The 18,517-nt window shown below is 40.8% G+C and overlaps 2 protein-coding genes across 2 annotated transcripts; one reads left to right on the plus strand and one right to left on the minus strand.

The window, feature by feature from the left end:
* Positions 1-357: 357 nt before the first annotated feature.
* Rad1 (RAD1 checkpoint DNA exonuclease) lies at positions 358-9,068 on the minus strand. Its single transcript, XM_042261421.2, has 6 exons — positions 8,939-9,068; positions 8,258-8,517; positions 6,450-6,558; positions 3,757-4,015; positions 1,018-1,116; positions 358-707 (listed from the first exon to the last, which is right to left on the minus strand). The coding sequence occupies exons 2-6, from the start codon at positions 8,453-8,455 to the stop codon at positions 530-532; spliced, it is 843 nt and encodes a 280-aa protein (XP_042117355.2). The 5' UTR covers positions 8,456-8,517; positions 8,939-9,068; the 3' UTR covers positions 358-529.
* Positions 9,069-9,158: 90 nt separating this feature from the next.
* On the plus strand, positions 9,159-18,517 carry Brix1 (biogenesis of ribosomes BRX1). Its single transcript, XM_006991369.4, has 10 exons — positions 9,159-9,379; positions 11,308-11,419; positions 13,513-13,556; positions 15,373-15,443; positions 15,740-15,789; positions 15,897-15,970; positions 16,129-16,179; positions 16,317-16,418; positions 17,750-17,878; positions 18,079-18,517. The coding sequence occupies exons 1-10, from the start codon at positions 9,221-9,223 to the stop codon at positions 18,346-18,348; spliced, it is 1,062 nt and encodes a 353-aa protein (XP_006991431.2). The 5' UTR covers positions 9,159-9,220; the 3' UTR covers positions 18,349-18,517.

Consider the following 18,517-nt stretch of genomic DNA (forward strand, 5'->3'; position numbering starts at 1 on the left):
AAGGCCAGCTTGGTCTACAAAGTGAGTTCCAGGACAGCCATAGCTGTTACACAGAGAAACTCTGTCTGGAAAAACCAGATTTTGTGTGTGTGAGAGATGGGGATGCCGGAGAGCTGGTTCAGTGGTTAAGAGCATTGTTGCTCTTGCAGAGGACTGGGGTTTGCTTCCCAGAACCCACGTGGTGGCTCATAACTATCTGTAACTCCAATTCTAAGGCAGTAAGGCCTTCTTCTGAACTTGGCAGGCACCAGCCACATATGCAGTGCATATCTGTCCAAAGTAGGCAAAAACACACATATAACTACATGAATACATTTAAAAAAGATAACCACAGGAACATTACAATAAGCCAGATACTTTATGGCTATAGCAAAACATTTATTCACAAAATAAAAATATTTGCAAAATGGGACCTTGCTCCTGTCTTCTCCAAGAGTCTCTATAGACAATCCAGTATGAAATCAGGGAGATTATGCAGTCAGAGTGACAACACAACTATAAATACATACACATATTCACAATGAATAACTCAGGACTCAGAAACTTCTTCATCGGGGCAGCAGTAATATTCCACAAAACATATTTGCCCATCTTCATTTCTAATCATGTACTGTAAGGAGAGGAATCCTCGATTATCTGTCCGAATAGATACTTTACAGGATAAAGCTAATGCCTTTGTAGAGGGTTTCAGTAAAGAAAGTTTGTATCTGTAGGAGAATAAATGAAAAGCTGTTATTTGGGTCCACTAAATGCAACACACATAACACCAAGTAAAGGACAAAGCTAGTTAGGAACTACTGAGCAGCAAATACTTGTCAATGCGTCAGTCTTTTCTCTCACTTTATCCACCCGTGATTACAACCCAATATCCTCAATTAAATCCAGAGCCCATCCATCTATTTTTTTAATGTGATACATTTTTTAACATATTAAAAATTACCTGTTTTGTTTTTATATGGAAATTTGGTACTTAACTTCATCTTTATCAACAATGCAACCTTTATATTAAGAACTGACCTGTTAACCTGGGTCTTATTACAGTGAAATGCTTCCATCAAGTCAGAATCTTTGGGATAGTCAAGGTGGGAGCTTCCCGCATTTCCAAAAGTAGATAACCTATAGGTGAAAGTAAGTAACTCATTTATTCATCGGTTCAATAATAAGCAATGTTAGGATCTACCTTAATCGCCGCCTTAAATGACATATACAAAACTGGTCATAGGGACTGAGAAGATGGTTTAGTATATTTGCAGTGCAAGCCTCAGGAACTGAGTTCAAATCCCCAGAACTCACATGAAGGTTAGACATGACTATATATCTGTAACCCTACCACTAAAGGATGAAGACTGAAAGATTCTCAGAACCCAGTAAGCAGCTGCTTAGCCAAAATGAGGAGCTTGTGATTCAAGGCACCGTGATGGAGAACAGTAGAGGAAACTCCCAATGTCCTTTGCTGGCCTTACATGTGCACATAAGGGCAAAGGCACCTGCACATTCATGTAAATGCACCACCATACACACAGACCACATACACGTGTGTGTGTGTATTTATAAATATAAAAAATATTATGTATATATAAATATAAAACTATAAAAAAAGCTTGGTTGCTTGGGTGATCCCACATAATAGGCCCAAGCTGTATAGTTCAGTTTGGTCTTGTTCTCAATTCTCTTGCTTCCGCCTCCAAATGCTAAGACTACTGGCATGTACCACCACACACAGCTAAAAAACACCTTACCAGCATCATAACAAAGCTTTCCACGGGACGCTGTAGAAAGTACCCAGTAACAAAGTATTAAAATACTTTTACTTTCTACTTTTATTCATGTGTGTGTGTGTGAGTCTGTGCATGTGACTCCAGGTGCTCTCAAAGATCATTTTGGAGCTGGAGTTTCAGGCAGTTGTGAGCTGCCTGACACGGTGCTCAGAATGAAACTTGGGTCCTCTGAAAGAGCAGAATATGCTCTTAATTGCCTGAACTATCTCTGCAGCCTAGAAACAGCTCGGAAGAAAATCTCACATCAGAGTACACACTATATACTCTATACAGCTGTATAATCAGAATTAACTTTCCTTATTCATATATGAATATACCTCAGAGAACTGTTAATAATGGAAAACCTTGATCTAAACCTCCTGTTCCTAGCTTTTACTGCTGAACCATTTACATGTAGTTTTGCCTTTAAATTATGCTTTACTATTATGGCGTTTCTGTGTGTTAGACTGATCTTTTTTTTTTTTTTTTTTTTTTTTGGTTTATCGAGACAGGGTTTCTCTTGTGTAGCTTTGCGCCTTTCCTGGAACTCACTTGGTAGCCCAGGCTGGCCTCAAACTCACAGAGATCCACCTGGCTCTGCCTCCCGAGTGCTGGGATTAAAGGCGTGAGCCACCACCGCCCTTGCCCATTGTACTGTTGGCAAATATATACACTTCTGAGTTTAATCTCCAAGAACTGCCTAGCATTTGTTATGGGAGGCACATGCTGAGAAGCACAGTGATCAGATCTGGGAGATCTCCAAGCTCAGTTTCTCCTCTCCAGGTTCCCAGTCAGTCAGTCTTCTCCTTTCTAATACAGCTTTTCTCCTTGTATCTTATGCTCCACTATCCTGCAGTTATGATGGTCCTCAGATCTAAATGTCCAATCTAGGCTAATTTCCTGAGCACTGTGTCCAAGTATCTAACTACCCCCAGTGTCATATGAACTTCAGATTTTAGCATATCCGGAAAAAGAATTCACTACCATTTCCACACACTAAATTGTTTCCCGTTCTGGAAATACAGGACCTATCTAGTTCCTTCTGCTGAGAGTTGATTTGGAAAAGGAGCTGCTGATGTTTGTTTTAATTGGGGTGTCATTGCTTTCCATTTTGGTTAACTTTTTGACATAACATGAGTGAAAGTTTTATCTGACCAATATCACAACAAAGAGCCTGCTGCAATTGTTCCTAAGTAAAAAACAAACAACCCCCCCAAAACAATTTATATGCTCTTATTTCATATCTTCAAAATTGTTAAGTTCTCTAAAATTTTAGTCCTGAAAAAAAGAAAAAAAAACCCACAGAAATTTTACTGGCACAAATGTCAGAAGAGTTTCAACACCGTATTCTTGCTGAAAAATGCCTGGACCTATGAAGTTCACCTGGACCAACCCTCCAAGTACTCAAGTACCGTTTCCCAAGTACTTAAGAGTATTATCTTGGTATTTAATGGTTCGCAATTTTGTTCTCTGCTGATTCACACATTGTTTTCTCCTACCTTAATTTTAAGGTGTTTTTACTAGTCTGAAGATGGATTTGTACATTAGATTATCAATAGCTACTTAGTTTAAAAAAAAAAAAAAACTACCAGCAATATCTACTTCCTTTTGTATCCTGAACTAACTTAAAAAAGGAAAAAAAAAAAAAGAGAGAGAGATACCATATAATACAAACACGCTGTTTAAATGTTTTAGTCCAATATTCTTTTTGATGTAACCTCATCTACATCATGGAGTACAGCAATGAAAATACAGGTGGCTTGTAGATTATGAGAATGGGCTTCTTATCACCAAACCAACAGTGCCTGATTATAAAATGCTACGTAGATTATTCTCATGTCTTAAATTTCCTATCTTGGAGTTGTGAAATTATAATCAAATGCATCTGAAAATTTTGAAAACTCTAGGATGGGTAAAAAGTCCCTGCAACTCAAGCAAATGTTGGGTGGAGAGTTGGATCCACTACCAGACCACATTAAGGATAACTGTACTCATGTACCTGAAATGGGGCTTGTCAGGAGACACGGTGATCTGCAGAACATCACTTGTCATGTCCAACTCAGAAAATGCTTCACGGAGCCCCTCTGACTGCAGGATAATCTTATTCATAACATTGGTGCTACAGAAATCAAAGTCCAGAGTCTCTTCAGGCTCCTGAGTGTTAATTTTGCAGACTGTCACCACTCCTCCTTCTTCTAGAAACAGCATCAGAGGGTGACCATAACCTTGGTAACACATCCGAAGTGCAGTGAGCGTCCCTGCAATGAAGGAAGTCATGCAGGCTGAGCTCTGTGGCTCTGGATTTAGCTTTCCCTCCAAATGACACACATACTGCCTTAAGAATAATTTATTCTGCGAAGCTTCTAGCATGCATGTCTCTTCTTAAAGAATCCCAATTCCTGTAACTGCAAGGAAACTGGGAGCAAACCTAATTTGTTGAAACAAATTTTCCACTTAAAATGGAAAACATGCCGCAGAAAAATGCTTACTCAAATACAATGCCTCCTACTGAGATACAGTATTATTTAAAATCAAATTGGTAGCGATAGAGGGTAGCCATTGGGGATGTTATTTAACACCTTACATCCCTACAGAGGAGGAATATAAAATATTCTGTCTCCTTTCTACTGGCTAGAGAGCCAGTAAGGGATATGGGGAAGCACAAGTTCTTAGGAAAAACCAGCTGGGGAACCCTGCAATATAAAACACATGGTTAAAAACATATGTATACTGCAGTATGTGTATGATGGCTGTGAGTGTGGGGGCATGAATGCCATGGCATGCCCATGGGCTTCATGGAACGAGTTTTGAGTTGGTTCTCCCTCTACCACAGGACCTGGGACTCAAACTCAGGTTCTGTCAGGCGTGCTGGGTAAGCACTCTTACCCATAAGCCATCTCACTTGCTCCAAGTGTGTAATCAGACTCAGTCACAGACTGTGCCTAGACCCACTATCCCAGCATTTTGACAGCATAGACGAGATCACAGCCAGGGGTCCACGGTGTGGCAGAGTACACTGTAATCCCAGGACTTGGCAGATGAGGCAGAAGTATCCCAAGTTTAAGGCCAAGGTGAGCTACACTCCAGATCCTGTCTACAAACCCCAAACTAACAGTGGAGCTGCCAGTGCAAGGCCATGGTTTCAGGACCACCACTGATGCTCTCTAGCTTACACTCAGGTTACTTTCCTATGAAAGAAAATCATTCTTGGATGCTCCTGAGATTCTTCCATTGTAGTCTTATGCTCATGGCAACTGAATTTCCTAATCTCTAAAAGTAATTTCCTAAGCAAGTAAAAATATATTTTGAAGAAACTATTTGAAGAAACAGACATAATTTATGAGTCTTATCTTAATTTCAGCAAACTATTTTAAATACAGTCAACTGGGAATCAGGAAAATTTTTCTCTGCCTGTAAGTAGATGTTAATTCTAAGTAAGTTTGAGAAAATATGTAATTAAAACAAATTTCACAATGTTAAACATATAATTTATGACTGTTAAATGTGTTCTTTGATTTTAAACTTGGGATCTTGGAGCCTTGTGTGATGATTCTGTCAACTTGACAGGCCCAAAATTCCCTTCGGACACAAAGCCCTAGGTGTCTGTGAGGGAGTGAGGTGGCGGAAGTCTCACCCTAACCCTGGGTACCACCATTCCAAGGGCTTCCATCAGGGACTGAATAAAAAGGAGAAAGTCACCCAAGCAACTTTCTGCTTCCTGCCTATGGCTATAATGTGGCCAAATGCTTCATGCTCTTGCTCCATGCCTTTACTTGCCATAATGGACCACACCCTCAAACTGGGAGCCAAATGAACAGGGCCTTTGTCAGTCACTCTGTCACGGCGACAAGGAAGGTCAGTTAAGATGAACTAAGATGAGTAAATACCTCCACAAATACATAAAGAACGACAACCATACAGTGAACCGATACTTTGAATATTTATTTATGTTCTGTGATTATAACCACTGGGAGGAAAATGAACTGGAAATTAGTTTTCCTTTACTCTTTGAAAATTTAATACATTGCATATTCATATCCAGCCCGTACTACTTCTCTCTGTTGAACTCCTCCACCTGTTCTAAAGAAATGTGATTTTCCTCCTCTAGCAGCCATCAAGTGCCAAAAGCTTCTCCACTCTGGGTAGGGCCTCAAGAGCCCTTCCCATAGCAATTGGTTTCCTGACTAAGCATTTACTGGGGTTGGAGCTCAGCTGGCAGTGCTTGCCTAACATGTATCAAGTACTGCATTCAATTCCCAGCACCACATAAAACTACAGGTGGTTGCTGTAATCTCAGCACCTCAGATGCAGAGGCAGGAGGATGAGAAATTCAAGGACATCCTCAGCTACAGAGTGAGTTCAAGGTCAGTATGGGATACATGAGACCGTGTCTCAAAAAAGAAGTTTATACGGGCTGGAGAGATGGCTCAGAGGTTAAGAGCACTGGCTGTTCTTCCCCAGAGGTCCTGAGTTCAATTCCCAGCAACCACATGGTGGCTCACAACCATCTGTAATGAGGTCTGGTGCCCTCTTCTGGCCTGAAGGGACACATGCAAGCAGAACACTGTATACATAAAAAAAAAAAAAAAAAAAAAAAAGTTTACATTCTAAAATTCTTCCTGTGTTTTTCCAACCATAGTACCTGTATGCCTTCATCATCATCACCATCATAAAATATAAAATATAGCTCACCTGGCGTAGGACTTGATCCAAAAATAGATAAACAGTCTAAAAGGATAGTTAAGTTAATACGGAAAGTAACAGATTCTTCCTGAATGATAAATTCTTGAAACACTTCAGCCTATGAGAAAAGTAAACACGGAAGTGAGTTATAGTAAAGAATGACAATTCACATGTAAGATTCTATATTTCACTTTATACTTAAAAAGTAACAATACCGCGCCAACTGCGTGAGAACAATTTCTCATTCTCCACTAAGATATCAATTTTTCAACCATTACTCATTAGAATACTACTAAATGGTTTAATAGTTAAAGGTATAACACTAAGTTGGGTCCCATTTAGAAGCTCCTGAAGTGGGGAGGGGAGGGAATATGATGAAAATATATTGTATGAAATTTTTTTAACAATTTAAAAGTGAGCCTGGAGAGATGGCTTAGCAGTTAAGAGCACTGGCTACTCTTCCAGAGGACCCAGGTTCCATTCCCAGCACCCATATAGTAGCTCACAACCATACGTAACCATTTCCAGAGGATTTGATACCCTCTTCTGGAAGGTACTCTGAAGGTACCAGGTACATACCTTTTGCAGACATTCATGCAGGCAAAACACTTATTATACACATAAAGTTAAAAAAAAAAAAAACTTAATTAAAAAGCCATGAAAAAAAAAAGACCCCTCCCCAAGCAGGGGTCCTTCATCTTCATTTCTGGATATAAACCCACTACCCATGTGAGCTTTCCCTGCCCCTTACCTTGAGCCCCTCAGTTAAGACTAAAGTCACTTGTGAATAGAACAATTTAATAATGCATGCATCATAACAGTTTCCGATTTCTTTTTTTAGAAGTTAATTCTATGTGTGTTGGTGTTTTGCCTGTGAGAGGATGTCAGATCACCTGGAACTGTGGTTACAGACAGTTGTGAGCTGCCATGTGGGTGCTGGGACTTGAACCTGGGTCCTCTGGAAGAGCAGGCAGCGCTCTTAACTGCTGAGCCTCTCCATTTTCTTTTGAAGACAGGAACCGTGTTTTATTTATTCCTCCATTTGTGAGGTCATGCTATACACATGTTCAAAACTATGAATTGATGTTAGGATCTGATATGAACCATATAAAGAGATTACAGCTGTAAGAATAGATTATAGCGGGTGATGGTGCAGGGCTTTAATCCCAGTACTTCCAGACAAAGTAGAGGCAGGTCAATCTAGAACTTGAGTTCAGTCTGGTCTATAAAACAAGTTCCAGGTAACCAGAGTTATATGTGAGATGTTAGACCCTGTTTCAGCAAAAATAACAAAAAAACAAACAAACAACAACAACAACAACAACAACAACAAAAAACCCAAAACACTATTACAGCCAACAAGAGGGAAAACTAAACCTTGCAGGACAATAATTATCAAGAGTAAACAAACATTGAGTTTTCATCATAAGACAGCTGAAATTAAAGCTGTTGCTGTTGCCACTTATGTAAATGGGGATGATATTCGTGCCTATTTTTGTAAGGATTAAAAGAGGTAAACGACAGTCTGGGCTCCAGAGTGAGTTCCAGGACAGGTGCCAAGCTACACAGAGAAACCCTGTCTTGAAATCTCCCCCCCCCAAAAAAAAAGAAGAAAAGAAAAAAGAGGTAAACAATGAGAAGAGTATCTCACAGTTTAACCTTAATAAACTATCATTAGTGGGAAAAGCATTTGCTGTCAGGAAAGAAAAAAAAAACAAAGTAATGGCATTTATTCTCTAACTTGAGTTTTTTCGAATCATTTCCTTCAAAATTCATGAACTAGGCGAACGCTTAAAAGTGCCTCCTCTCCCCCATACCTGAATAAAGGCATTTGCTTGCACGCACTTTGCGTTTTCCACTGTAACTTTGAGTCCATTTTTAGTGGCAAAACACGCGGCGTGTTCTTTAAAATGAATGGCTTTCAAGACCGTGGAGAGATTCCTCACGTTGTCAAGGCTGGCCACTAGGCAGTACTGTTCGTCCTCGTCCTGGACGTGCTGGGTTAGGAGAGGCATGGATGGTCGGGATCCCGGCACAGTCGGCTCGGAGACAGGGGTGCTCCTCTCCCGGAAGACCTCTGAAAACCCGAGAGACGCACAACCAACCTGGCATCAGTGCTGACAAGACGGGCCACCTCGACCCGAGCCGAAATCGGCTGAGCAGGGAGATGATCGCCACTTCTGCCATTTTAACTTTTGGGGAAATTCTATCTCCCTGTTTCAAAACTACGGTTTCCTCGTCTTTCATGGAGGGGGGCGGGGGGGGGGACAAAAAGCAATTCACAGAGCAGCACTGGCGTGGTTTCCACAGGTCAATAAGTAAATAAATAGGCTACAGAGCCGGCTTAGAGCCTGTGTGGCGCCTCCTAGCGCCACCAACCCCGCCACCCACCGAACCGGAGCGGCGGCGGCCCCGACCGCCACCCCGCCCACCAGCTCGCTCGCCGCTGTCACAGCGGCGCTGCCACTAAAGGGGAGCCCCGGGCACCAGGCCCCTGCCTTTGAGGTGATGCCCGACGCCTCGCGGCCCTTTCCAGCCCAGCCCCGAAGCTAGCAAGCCGGGCCGACAGCTCCCGCCGCAGTTCAGATCCGCCGCCACTTGGGCCACCGTCACCACCGAGCCGCCGCGGGCCTAGAGAGCCTACGACGAGGCCGGAAGAAGAAGGCGCTCTACAGCGGGATGACTAAACCCAGAGCCTAGTGTGTGCTACCATAGAGAACGGAAGGCGGAGCGAGCGGCAGGGCCGGAAGTGCGGCCGGCGGCGAGCGCGGCGGGGCAAGATGGCGGCGACCAAGAGGAAGCGGCGTGGGGGCTTGGAGGTGCAGGCGAAGAAGCCGAAAAGGAGCCGGAAAGATGCCGGGCAGCCCGCTAAGCCGGACGCCGTGGCGAAGGAGGTGGAGGAGGAAGATAGAGATCGCATTCCTGGTCCCGTTTGCAAGGTAAAAGGCCCAGCTGCGGGGCTACGTGTGGCGTGAGCTTCGGGACCCGCTTTTTGGCTACCGACGTGAACAGCCGCTAAAGCTGTCCTGGCTCGCGAGCTCAGGGGTCCCCTGGACTGGGCTGGACAGTGTTTGTGTCTAATTTTCGTGCAGGTGGCCTCCTTAAGACAGCCGTCCGTAGACCCGTAGCCAGCTCACAGGGAGGCGATTGAACGGGGTATTTATTCCTAGTATTGTGTATCAGACAGGGATACCGAAGTTTGCTCGCCAAGCCTTAAAGTTACTGTCTTGTGAGTCTAACTTGTTTGGTTGGATCTTAGGGATAATAAAAAAAAAAACTAGACGAGACCATGAGTTTTATCTGTGTTCAGCGGTGCTCCTTACTATATATAAAGCAAGGTGAGCTTCCTTGGCCTTGGCATCTCCGAGATGATGAACAAGACTTCTTCCAGAAATACTGGCCCTGAGAAGGAAAGGCAGCTTCCTAGAAAATTGCATGTGTTTAGAGGGCGAGCAGAGTTAACTTTCAGTCAGTTGAAAACCCCTTAAGCAAGATGTATTAATGGAGGAAAAGATCTTGCCTTAGACTTGTCAATGCCTGTCCTGTGCTTAGTGTATTACTACTTTAGTACTTAGGTAAAAAGGAAATGTAACAAGTGATAAATAAATATGAATAAATAAATATGAATAATAAATATAATGATAATATATAATAATAATATAATAAATTGTAGCCCAGTTTTAATTAACAGTTAAATCTTGTACTCTTGTCTGACAGGATAAAAGATGCTTTCGAGAAAAATGAGCTGGATTTTTAGGTTTTTCAACACGTGTTAGTGCTCTCCCTCTTTTAGGAGCTGGACAGAAACATGTTGGAATCTAATCTGAACCACACTATGGTACATTCATTGGAATTCATGAGACACTTTTAGGATAGTAAGAAAACACGAAGGACTTAGCCTTTGAGCTTGATTTCAAAGAAAGGGTTTAATTTTGATATTCAAAGAGAGAGTGAATGACAGAAGAATTCATCAAAGGCATTAAGGTGGGGAAATACAGAAAATCTAAAAATTAGAGCCAGGTTGGTTGCAGGGCCAGTGTTGGACAGTGGTGAAATAAACAGTCAAAATGTGTTTTAGAATCCAATCATAGAGGGTATATGCCGTTTTGAACTTTGGAAACCCCCGGGAGGTAAAATCATGACTTGGACAGCGCTTTTAAATTATGCTGGTTAGATAACTGTCAGAAGTACTTCTGTCGGGGAAAGCCAGACATTCAGGAGCTTTGCAGCTGATAATCAGTTATCAGGGTTTAAGTAAGGACACTGTAAGATTTACAAATTGTTGTAAAGAGGTACTGTTAGTATTTATGGTTGTGATGTCTATTTAAGAAAATAAGGGCAGATGGGATAGTCTGAATTCGAGGAACTGAAACGATGGTAGCAGAAAGGAGGAGGGGAGAGAGGAAAGGTGAAGCTTGGGAAGGAAATTTGCCGGATACAAGTATGGTAAAGTTTAGTGTTACACACTTGAGTCTGAAGCTTTACTCTTAATACATGTGTTATTAGGGCTAGGAAGACTTCTTACCTTTCTTTACATAGTTGAAACTGGAAATGAGCATAGGGGACTTAATGGAGAGAATAAAAATTTAAAAAATGAAAGGGCGCTAAGAATGAATCCTTACAGTAGTAAGAAGCAATTGAAGTGTTCTTTGTTTTGTTTAATGCTTGTTTTAGACAGTTCACTATGTTCCTAGGATAGCCTTACATCCCTAGGTTCAAGGGATCCTCCTGCTTCACCCTCACTAGCTGGGGCTGTGGAGGTATACCACCATGCCTGGGTCTGGAAACTTTATAACACTGTCAAGAGAACAGACCAGATAAGTTCAGCACAAGATGTTAAAACCTGTTAATGTTTTCTTTTCCTTAGGGCAAATGGAAAAATAAGGAGCGGATCCTCATCTTTTCTTCTAGAGGAATAAATTTCAGAACAAGACACTTAATGCAGGACTTGAGAATGTTGATGCCCCATTCTAAAGCAGGTACTTCAGTATCACGTACTTTAAAATTTGTGTGTATGAACTCACCTCATTTATGTAGAACACAATACAAGGGTTGGGGTATAGCACAGTCAGTGAAGCCGAGGGCCTGAGTTTAATCCCCAGAACTGCTGCCATAAAGGAGCCGGGTGTGGTAGTTCACGAGAGTTCACAATTACCACTTCGGTTCTGAGGCAGCTGGATACCTGCGACTTGCCGGCAAGCCAGCCTCGCCAAGTTGGCAAGCCCTAGGCCAGTGTAAGTACCCTGTCTCAAAAAACAAGCGGAGCCGTGCCTGAAGATAAACACCGAGGTTGACCTCCAGACGGATGGACGGGAACACACACACATTTCTAAGTTCATTTTTTCAAGTACCACAGTTTTAAAGAAATTTAGCATTTTATAATAAACTGTTGACAAAATCCACATTTTCTTTACTTTCCTAAACATGTTTCTTAATATAGAAACATTTTCCAAAAGTGTAAGAATACTTTGATTACAATGGCTTCCAAGGTCAGAAGATGGGTGAGATGCTAAGGAAGGACTGGCAGGTGTTTCCTTCTGAACTTTAAAAACTTTTCTTTACTTACTTAATTGCTTGCTTATTTTTCTATCTATCTATCTATCTATCTATCTATCTATCTATCTATTTATTTGTTTATTTATTTATTTACTTATTTATTTGAGGCAAGGTCTCACCATGGAGCTTTGGCTAGTCTGGAGGTCACTATATGGACCAGGCTGGCCTTGATCTGCCTGCTTCAGCCCAATGTTGGGACTAAAGTATGTGCCACCACCTGTGGGGCATTTACCCACCACCCCCACAGCTTCCCAGAGTTTTCTTGAGTGCGATCAGCAGGAAATATTAGATAGAAGGATTTATAGCGGAGAATCTTGTGGAGATAAACAGATAGAAAATAAAGGATAGCCTTGAGAGGGCCTGGAACCTATTCCAACGAGCCCGGACTGTCTCTGGTCCAGGGTTTTTATAGAGACGCCAAGGGGTGGAGCAAAAGACCTCCTCCCCCAGCACAGCCAAGTGCAGATCATCTCAGACACCTGCACTCAGGCCCGTGGTCCTGATCATCCTCTATTCGGACCTGCTGGGTAAAGCCACGAGGAACCCCAGAACGGGCTCCCACAACCACCCATGGCTTACCAGGGCTCTGTTGTAGAGACTAGTGAAAACGTTAGCTCCTGAGATTCGCTATCTGCACTGCTGTGTGTGGCTGTTTCCTGAGATGTTTTGTATTACGTTTTACATAATGCTTGGTTCTTCAGTGCTGCTCAAGCTGACATTGCCTGTGCTGTCTCCCATCCCTGAAACTAAATCAGAATTTTCATCGATGCGTTTCATTTCTATGGTTATTCAGAGCCAATTTTAAAATTGGTTTATTTGATTCAAAATTATATTTTCATTAGTTAAAATTATAAGTTTTGGCCAGGTGTGGAGGTACACACTTTTAGTCCCAGCATTTAGGAGGCAGAAGCAACCTGATCTCTTGAGTTCAAGGCCAGCTTAGCCTACATAGTTTGTCTCTTTAATTTCCGGAGCTGGGTATAGCGGTGCTTACCTATAACTTCAGTGATGGGGAGACGGAGGCAGGAGGATCAGGAATTGAAGGTCATCCTGAATTACATAGGTACTCTGAGGCTAACCTGAACTACATGAGACCCTATCTTAAAAAATAAAAATAGTTTCAGTTTTGAGTAAGGCCAGGTGGCACAGGCCTATAATTTCAGCTACTTGGAAGCTGGGGTCAGAAAATTGAAAAGAGGGCTGTGTAAAGTTACACACACACACACACACACACACACACACAAATAAAAATAAAAAATAAAACAGCTCAGTGGCAGAGTACCTGCCTGGCTTGTGCCTTGCCCGGGTTCCAGTCTCCAATACAGTGGCGAGTGTGCACTGCACTATCTGCCCACTGCTTGTTTAGTTTCTATTTAAAAAGAAGGAAGAGGTCGAATGGCTCTAGGTCTAGTCAGTCTTAAAAATCTTCTGTCACATTATCTACATAGCATATGTAATCAAAGCAAGGTAGTCTTCAAATCCATAATTTACTTGCTTTCTCTTTTTCTTTTTATAGATACTAAAATGGACCGTAAAGATAAATTATTTGTGATAAACGAGGTAATTTTAAAATTAATTACAAATATTTTATTAACTCAAAGATGACTCATTTAACTAAGGGTATTTAGTGACTTGTAAAAAGCATTTTGTGAAAAATTCAAATTTTATTGATTTCACTAATCTGTCAGTTATTTTTCTTCTGTGATAGCTAGTATTATGTGAAACTTACAGTAGGTACTCTTAAGAATTATGAGTTAATGCCGGGCGGTGCTGGCGCACGCCTTTAATCCCAGCACTCGGGAGGCAGAGCCAGGCGGATCTCTGTGAGTTCGAGGCCATCCTGGGCTACCAAGTGAGTTCTAGGAAAGGCACAAAGCTACACAAGAGAAACCCTGTCTCGAAAAAAACAAACAAAAAAAAAAGAATTATGAGTTAATTAGAATTAACCAACATGTATGAAATTTTAAAAATGTTGGCTATTTATAGAAAACTTATAGAAAGTACTTTATCATAAGTATTAAATGTGCAGAGAAAATTTGTTCTCGAGGTATTACAGACTAGAAATATCAAAACTTCAAAGTACTGTTGGAGATACTAAGCTTGTATTTCAAAGCAAGACTTTCTAAACAGTTTGAAGATAATTCTTTGGCTGTTGAAAGGCTTTTATTTGGTAGTTTGGCACAGACGTTGCTATAACATAGCATTATTGTGCAAGCTGTGGCAACATTGTTGGCCAGAACTAGAACAATTCCCTTTTGTCAGGGAGCTTTCAGTCCAGTGAGGGAGATAGGACATAAACAAGACTTATAATTTCAAGTGAAGGTAAGAGGAATAAAGCAGTGTCTGTATTTTTCATTACTGAGCTAGACTAGAAAAGCCTTTCAGAAGGGGAGTTGTCAACCTACTATTCCAGACTTAAAAAGAAAACTGGTGAGAGAACATTCCAGAACAGAAGGCAAATCTTTTAAGTCCTTAATATGATTCAAAATGAGCATGGTGTTGCTACCCTTTAATCCCAGGACTTGGGATGTAGGGGCAGGCAGATTTCTTGAGTTCAAGACCAACCTGGTCTACAGAGTGACACAGAGAAAAAAAAATTTTAAGGTATTGATTAAATCATTTTGAAGTAGGTTTTACTTACTTTTGCTTCTTACCAATCCCTTAATTCATGAATAAAAGCCTGTGTAAATAAATTTTTAATTTTAATTTTTTTTTTTTTTTTTTTTTTTTTTTTTTTTTTTTTTTTTTTTTTGGTTTTTCGAGACAGGGTTTCTCTGTGTAGCTTTGTGCCTTTCCTGGATCTCGCTCTGTAGTCTAGGCTGGCCTCGAACTCACAGAGATCCACCTGGCTCTGCCTCCCGAGTGCTGGGATTAAAGGCGTGTGCCACCACCGCCTGGCTTAAATTTTATAAAATTAAAGGATAAACCTAAAAGGCTAATGGTTAAAATAAAGGGTATCTTTGGTTTTCTTAGGGCTCTATTTTGTGATACAGTTTAACTGTTGCATTTCTTATTTTCAGTCATTATAGTTTGTGCATAAGACTATTGTCAGAAGAGATCTTCAGTAATAGCACAGACACCTGTTACTCTGGAATATTAGGCTGGCTGGGTGTGAGTTGGCAGAGTATCAGGATAAGGCCAGTCTGGGCTGCATGGTGCCCTGCCGGTAAAAAACAAAATACATCGTATCTTAGACTTGTTAAGGTTTACCTTGAGTAGACTGCCAGAAAGGAAATATAATTCTGTGTGTAAATATATGCAGGTTGTTTTTAGTGGCCTTGCTTAAATCTTTCTGGAAAAATCTGGTTATTTATTGCAGTGAATTACTTTCATTCTTAATAATATTATCTGTTCCTCCTCTCCCCCCTTTTTTTAGGTCTGTGAAATGAAAAACTGCAATAAATGCATCTACTTTGAAGCTAAAAAAAAGCAGGATCTCTATATGTGGTAAGAGAATGTAATAATGGAGTTGAGTTGTTCCTTGTACATCTTACATAACAGGATCATCCTCTTATGTAAAAGGGAGGAATAGAGTAGACTTATTTGATTGCAGAGTATTTGAAGCCCCTAAAGAACATTGAATATTAAAGACATGGGCTGTCTAACACTATAGACATGTGCATTTTATACTATAGATGTCCTATCTTATACTGTAGATGTGCTTTTTATAATCTGCCGGTAGTGGTGAACATTCACTGCATTGTACGTTCTAATCCTTTAAAAGCTTCCTTCATACATTTCAGGCTTTCAAATTCACCTCATGGGCCGTCTGCTAAATTCTTAGTTCAAAATAGTAAGTTTGACTTAACATTTTTTTAATGAAAATTTTAGAAATGTTTGGGGATAATCGTGTCAGAAGTCTTAACTTTGTTTTCATTACATACCCTGGCTGAACTTTAGTTCATACCCTGGCTGAGCTGAAGATGACTGGAAACTGCCTGAAAGGTTCTCGCCCCCTTTTGTCTTTTGACCCTGTAAGTTTCTCATTCAGTGCGTGGCATCTAATTTTCTTACTTCTAGTGGTTGATTTTCAGTAGATAGAGTTACATATAATTCTATTTAGTTAATATAAAAAAGATTTTAAAGAAGGTACTCTTGATTTCAAATAATGTGTTCATATTTTTATTTCTAGGCTTTTGACGAATTGCCACATTATGCTTTGTTAAAAGAACTCTTAATTCAGGTAAATAGCTTTCCTACAAGTATTTTTAGGAATGTGTAATAGATGAATGCTTTCCTCTGAACTTGCTTGTTAACTTAGACATCCAGAGTATATACTGTGCCTTGGGATGAAAAACTAACAGACCTCTTTTCTACAAGATCTTTAGTACACCACGGTATCATCCCAAGAGTCAGCCATTTGTGGACCACGTGTTTACATTCACCATTCTGGATAACAGGATATGGTTTCGGAACTTCCAGGTTAGCTTTGTTTTACTTATTATTTGTTTAAATGTATTGGGATGTGTATAATTAATGACAATGCAAATGTATAGTCTTGCTTTAAATAGCTCCATTTCTCTTCAAATATTTGTGATGAATGATTGTCTGCTGCCACACACCTGAAATCATCTCTACCTACTTCTTGTTATGGTTGTTGGTTGATGTGATATATAACATTTGTAACAAACTACTATACTCATTTAAAAAGGGAAAATAGATTGGAAATCTGTGGGCTGAGTGGCTTCAGCCTTTCCTGAATCCTGTAAGGACCGTTCATTGTTCCTCTTCTGAAGGGTTAGTTAGAATGCAGCAGGTAGAGGGGTAGGCTGTTGTTAAGACTTAGGAAAACACAACTGCTATAGTAACAACTTAGGTGAGTCATGGCATGACTCATGCAGGAGAAGTAGGGATGCTAGAAATCTCTAAGCAGGAATTTGACAATATAAATGTGCAGAAAAACGGAGAAGTGGAGAACAAGATTTCATGCAGCAATGATGGACATGGGGCTCCTGTCTGCATGTTTTATAGAAGAATCTTTACAATGTCAGTTAAATTTGACTTCGGAGAGTAGATCTATTAAGAATGTTAATGTCAGACAAATCCCTGTGACTTCCCCAACATGTTCAACATAGTGGGTCCCAGGACAGCCAAGGCTATGTAAAGAGACCCTGCCTCAGCAGATAAACAAAAAGAAGTTAATGTTTGTGAGGCTCAAGATATGAAACAAATTCAGGTGTCTCAATTTACAGAAACCCTGTGGGATAAAGTTCTGGGTGTGTGAGCATGAAGACATCATGTTTGTAATCCTATGTCTGGAGAAGTAGAGACAGGTAGATCCCTAGGGCTTGTTGGCTGGCCAGCCTGGTTTAATAGGTAAGTTCCAGGTACCAGGAGAGGCCATCTCAAAAAGTGGGCTGCTGAGATGGCTCAGCTGGTTAAGTGCTTGTCACTCAGCCTGGCAGCCTGAGTTTGTTTGGGGCACAGGTGGCAGGAGAGAACTGATTGCTGTAAGCAGTGGTGTGATTTGCCACTTGCCAAGTTCTCAGATATCTTTTCAAGATTATCAGTTGTGGTCTTGGGCTTCATTTGTGTTTGTTTTGAGACGGGGTCCCTCTAGCTCTGACTGGCCTGGACGTCAGTATATAGACAGGCGTAGATCACCTGCCTCTGCCTCAGCCCCCAGTGCTGAGGGTAAAGAGTGCCCTGCTTGGTTTGTCACTTCTTAGAGCATGTTGTGCTGGCGTTTTGGTTAGTTTATCTTGGGCAAGATTATACCCAAACCTGAAGGAATCTTTCTTTTTTATTTGAAGATTATAGAAGAAGACGCTGCTCTAGTGGAAATAGGACCTCGTTTTGTCTTAAATCTCATAAAGATTTTTCAGGGAAGCTTTGGAGGACCAACTTTATATGAAAATCCTCATTACCAGTCTCCAAACATGGTAAGCTGGGTATTTTGATTGTTTGGTGTGTGGGGTGGGTTTTGGGGTTTTTTTTTGTAATTAGTGTTTTACCTTCTTTATGACTGAATTTGTTTTGCTACACATTTTGCTACGTGCAAATTACTACTGTAAAAAATGATTCTGGGTGTGGGGACATAAGTGAAGACGTGACTCAGAAGCATGTACTCTGTTGTGTCTAGCATCGGCGTATCGTAAGGTCCATCACAGCTGCAAAGTACAGAGAGAAACAGCAAGTCAAAGATGTTCAGAAACTGCGGAAGAAAGAACCAAAGACTATTCTTCCACATGACCCCACTGCAGATGTCTTTGATATACCAGCAGAGGACAAGCCAGTAGAAATACAGTGGGTGAAACCAGAGCCTAAAGTAGATCTGACAGCGAGAAAGAGAAGGATTTACAAAAGGCATCGGAAACTGCAGCAGAAGATGAACAAGGGGAGTGCAAAGTGAATCAGTGGATAACTATCTTTTTTAGTTACTGGATATTTATTTTGTATTCCATGTGTAAATACTTTTAGTATCAAGAACTAGCTATGTCTAATTAAGGTGCCATTTAAAAAAAATTAAAATCTTAAAGGCAATGTTGGTCTTTTTCTAAATAAAGCATCTCCAGAATGCA

This window comes from Peromyscus maniculatus, chromosome 15 (assembly GCF_049852395.1).
Source record: "Peromyscus maniculatus bairdii isolate BWxNUB_F1_BW_parent chromosome 15, HU_Pman_BW_mat_3.1, whole genome shotgun sequence".
NCBI lineage: Eukaryota > Metazoa > Chordata > Mammalia > Rodentia > Cricetidae > Peromyscus > Peromyscus maniculatus.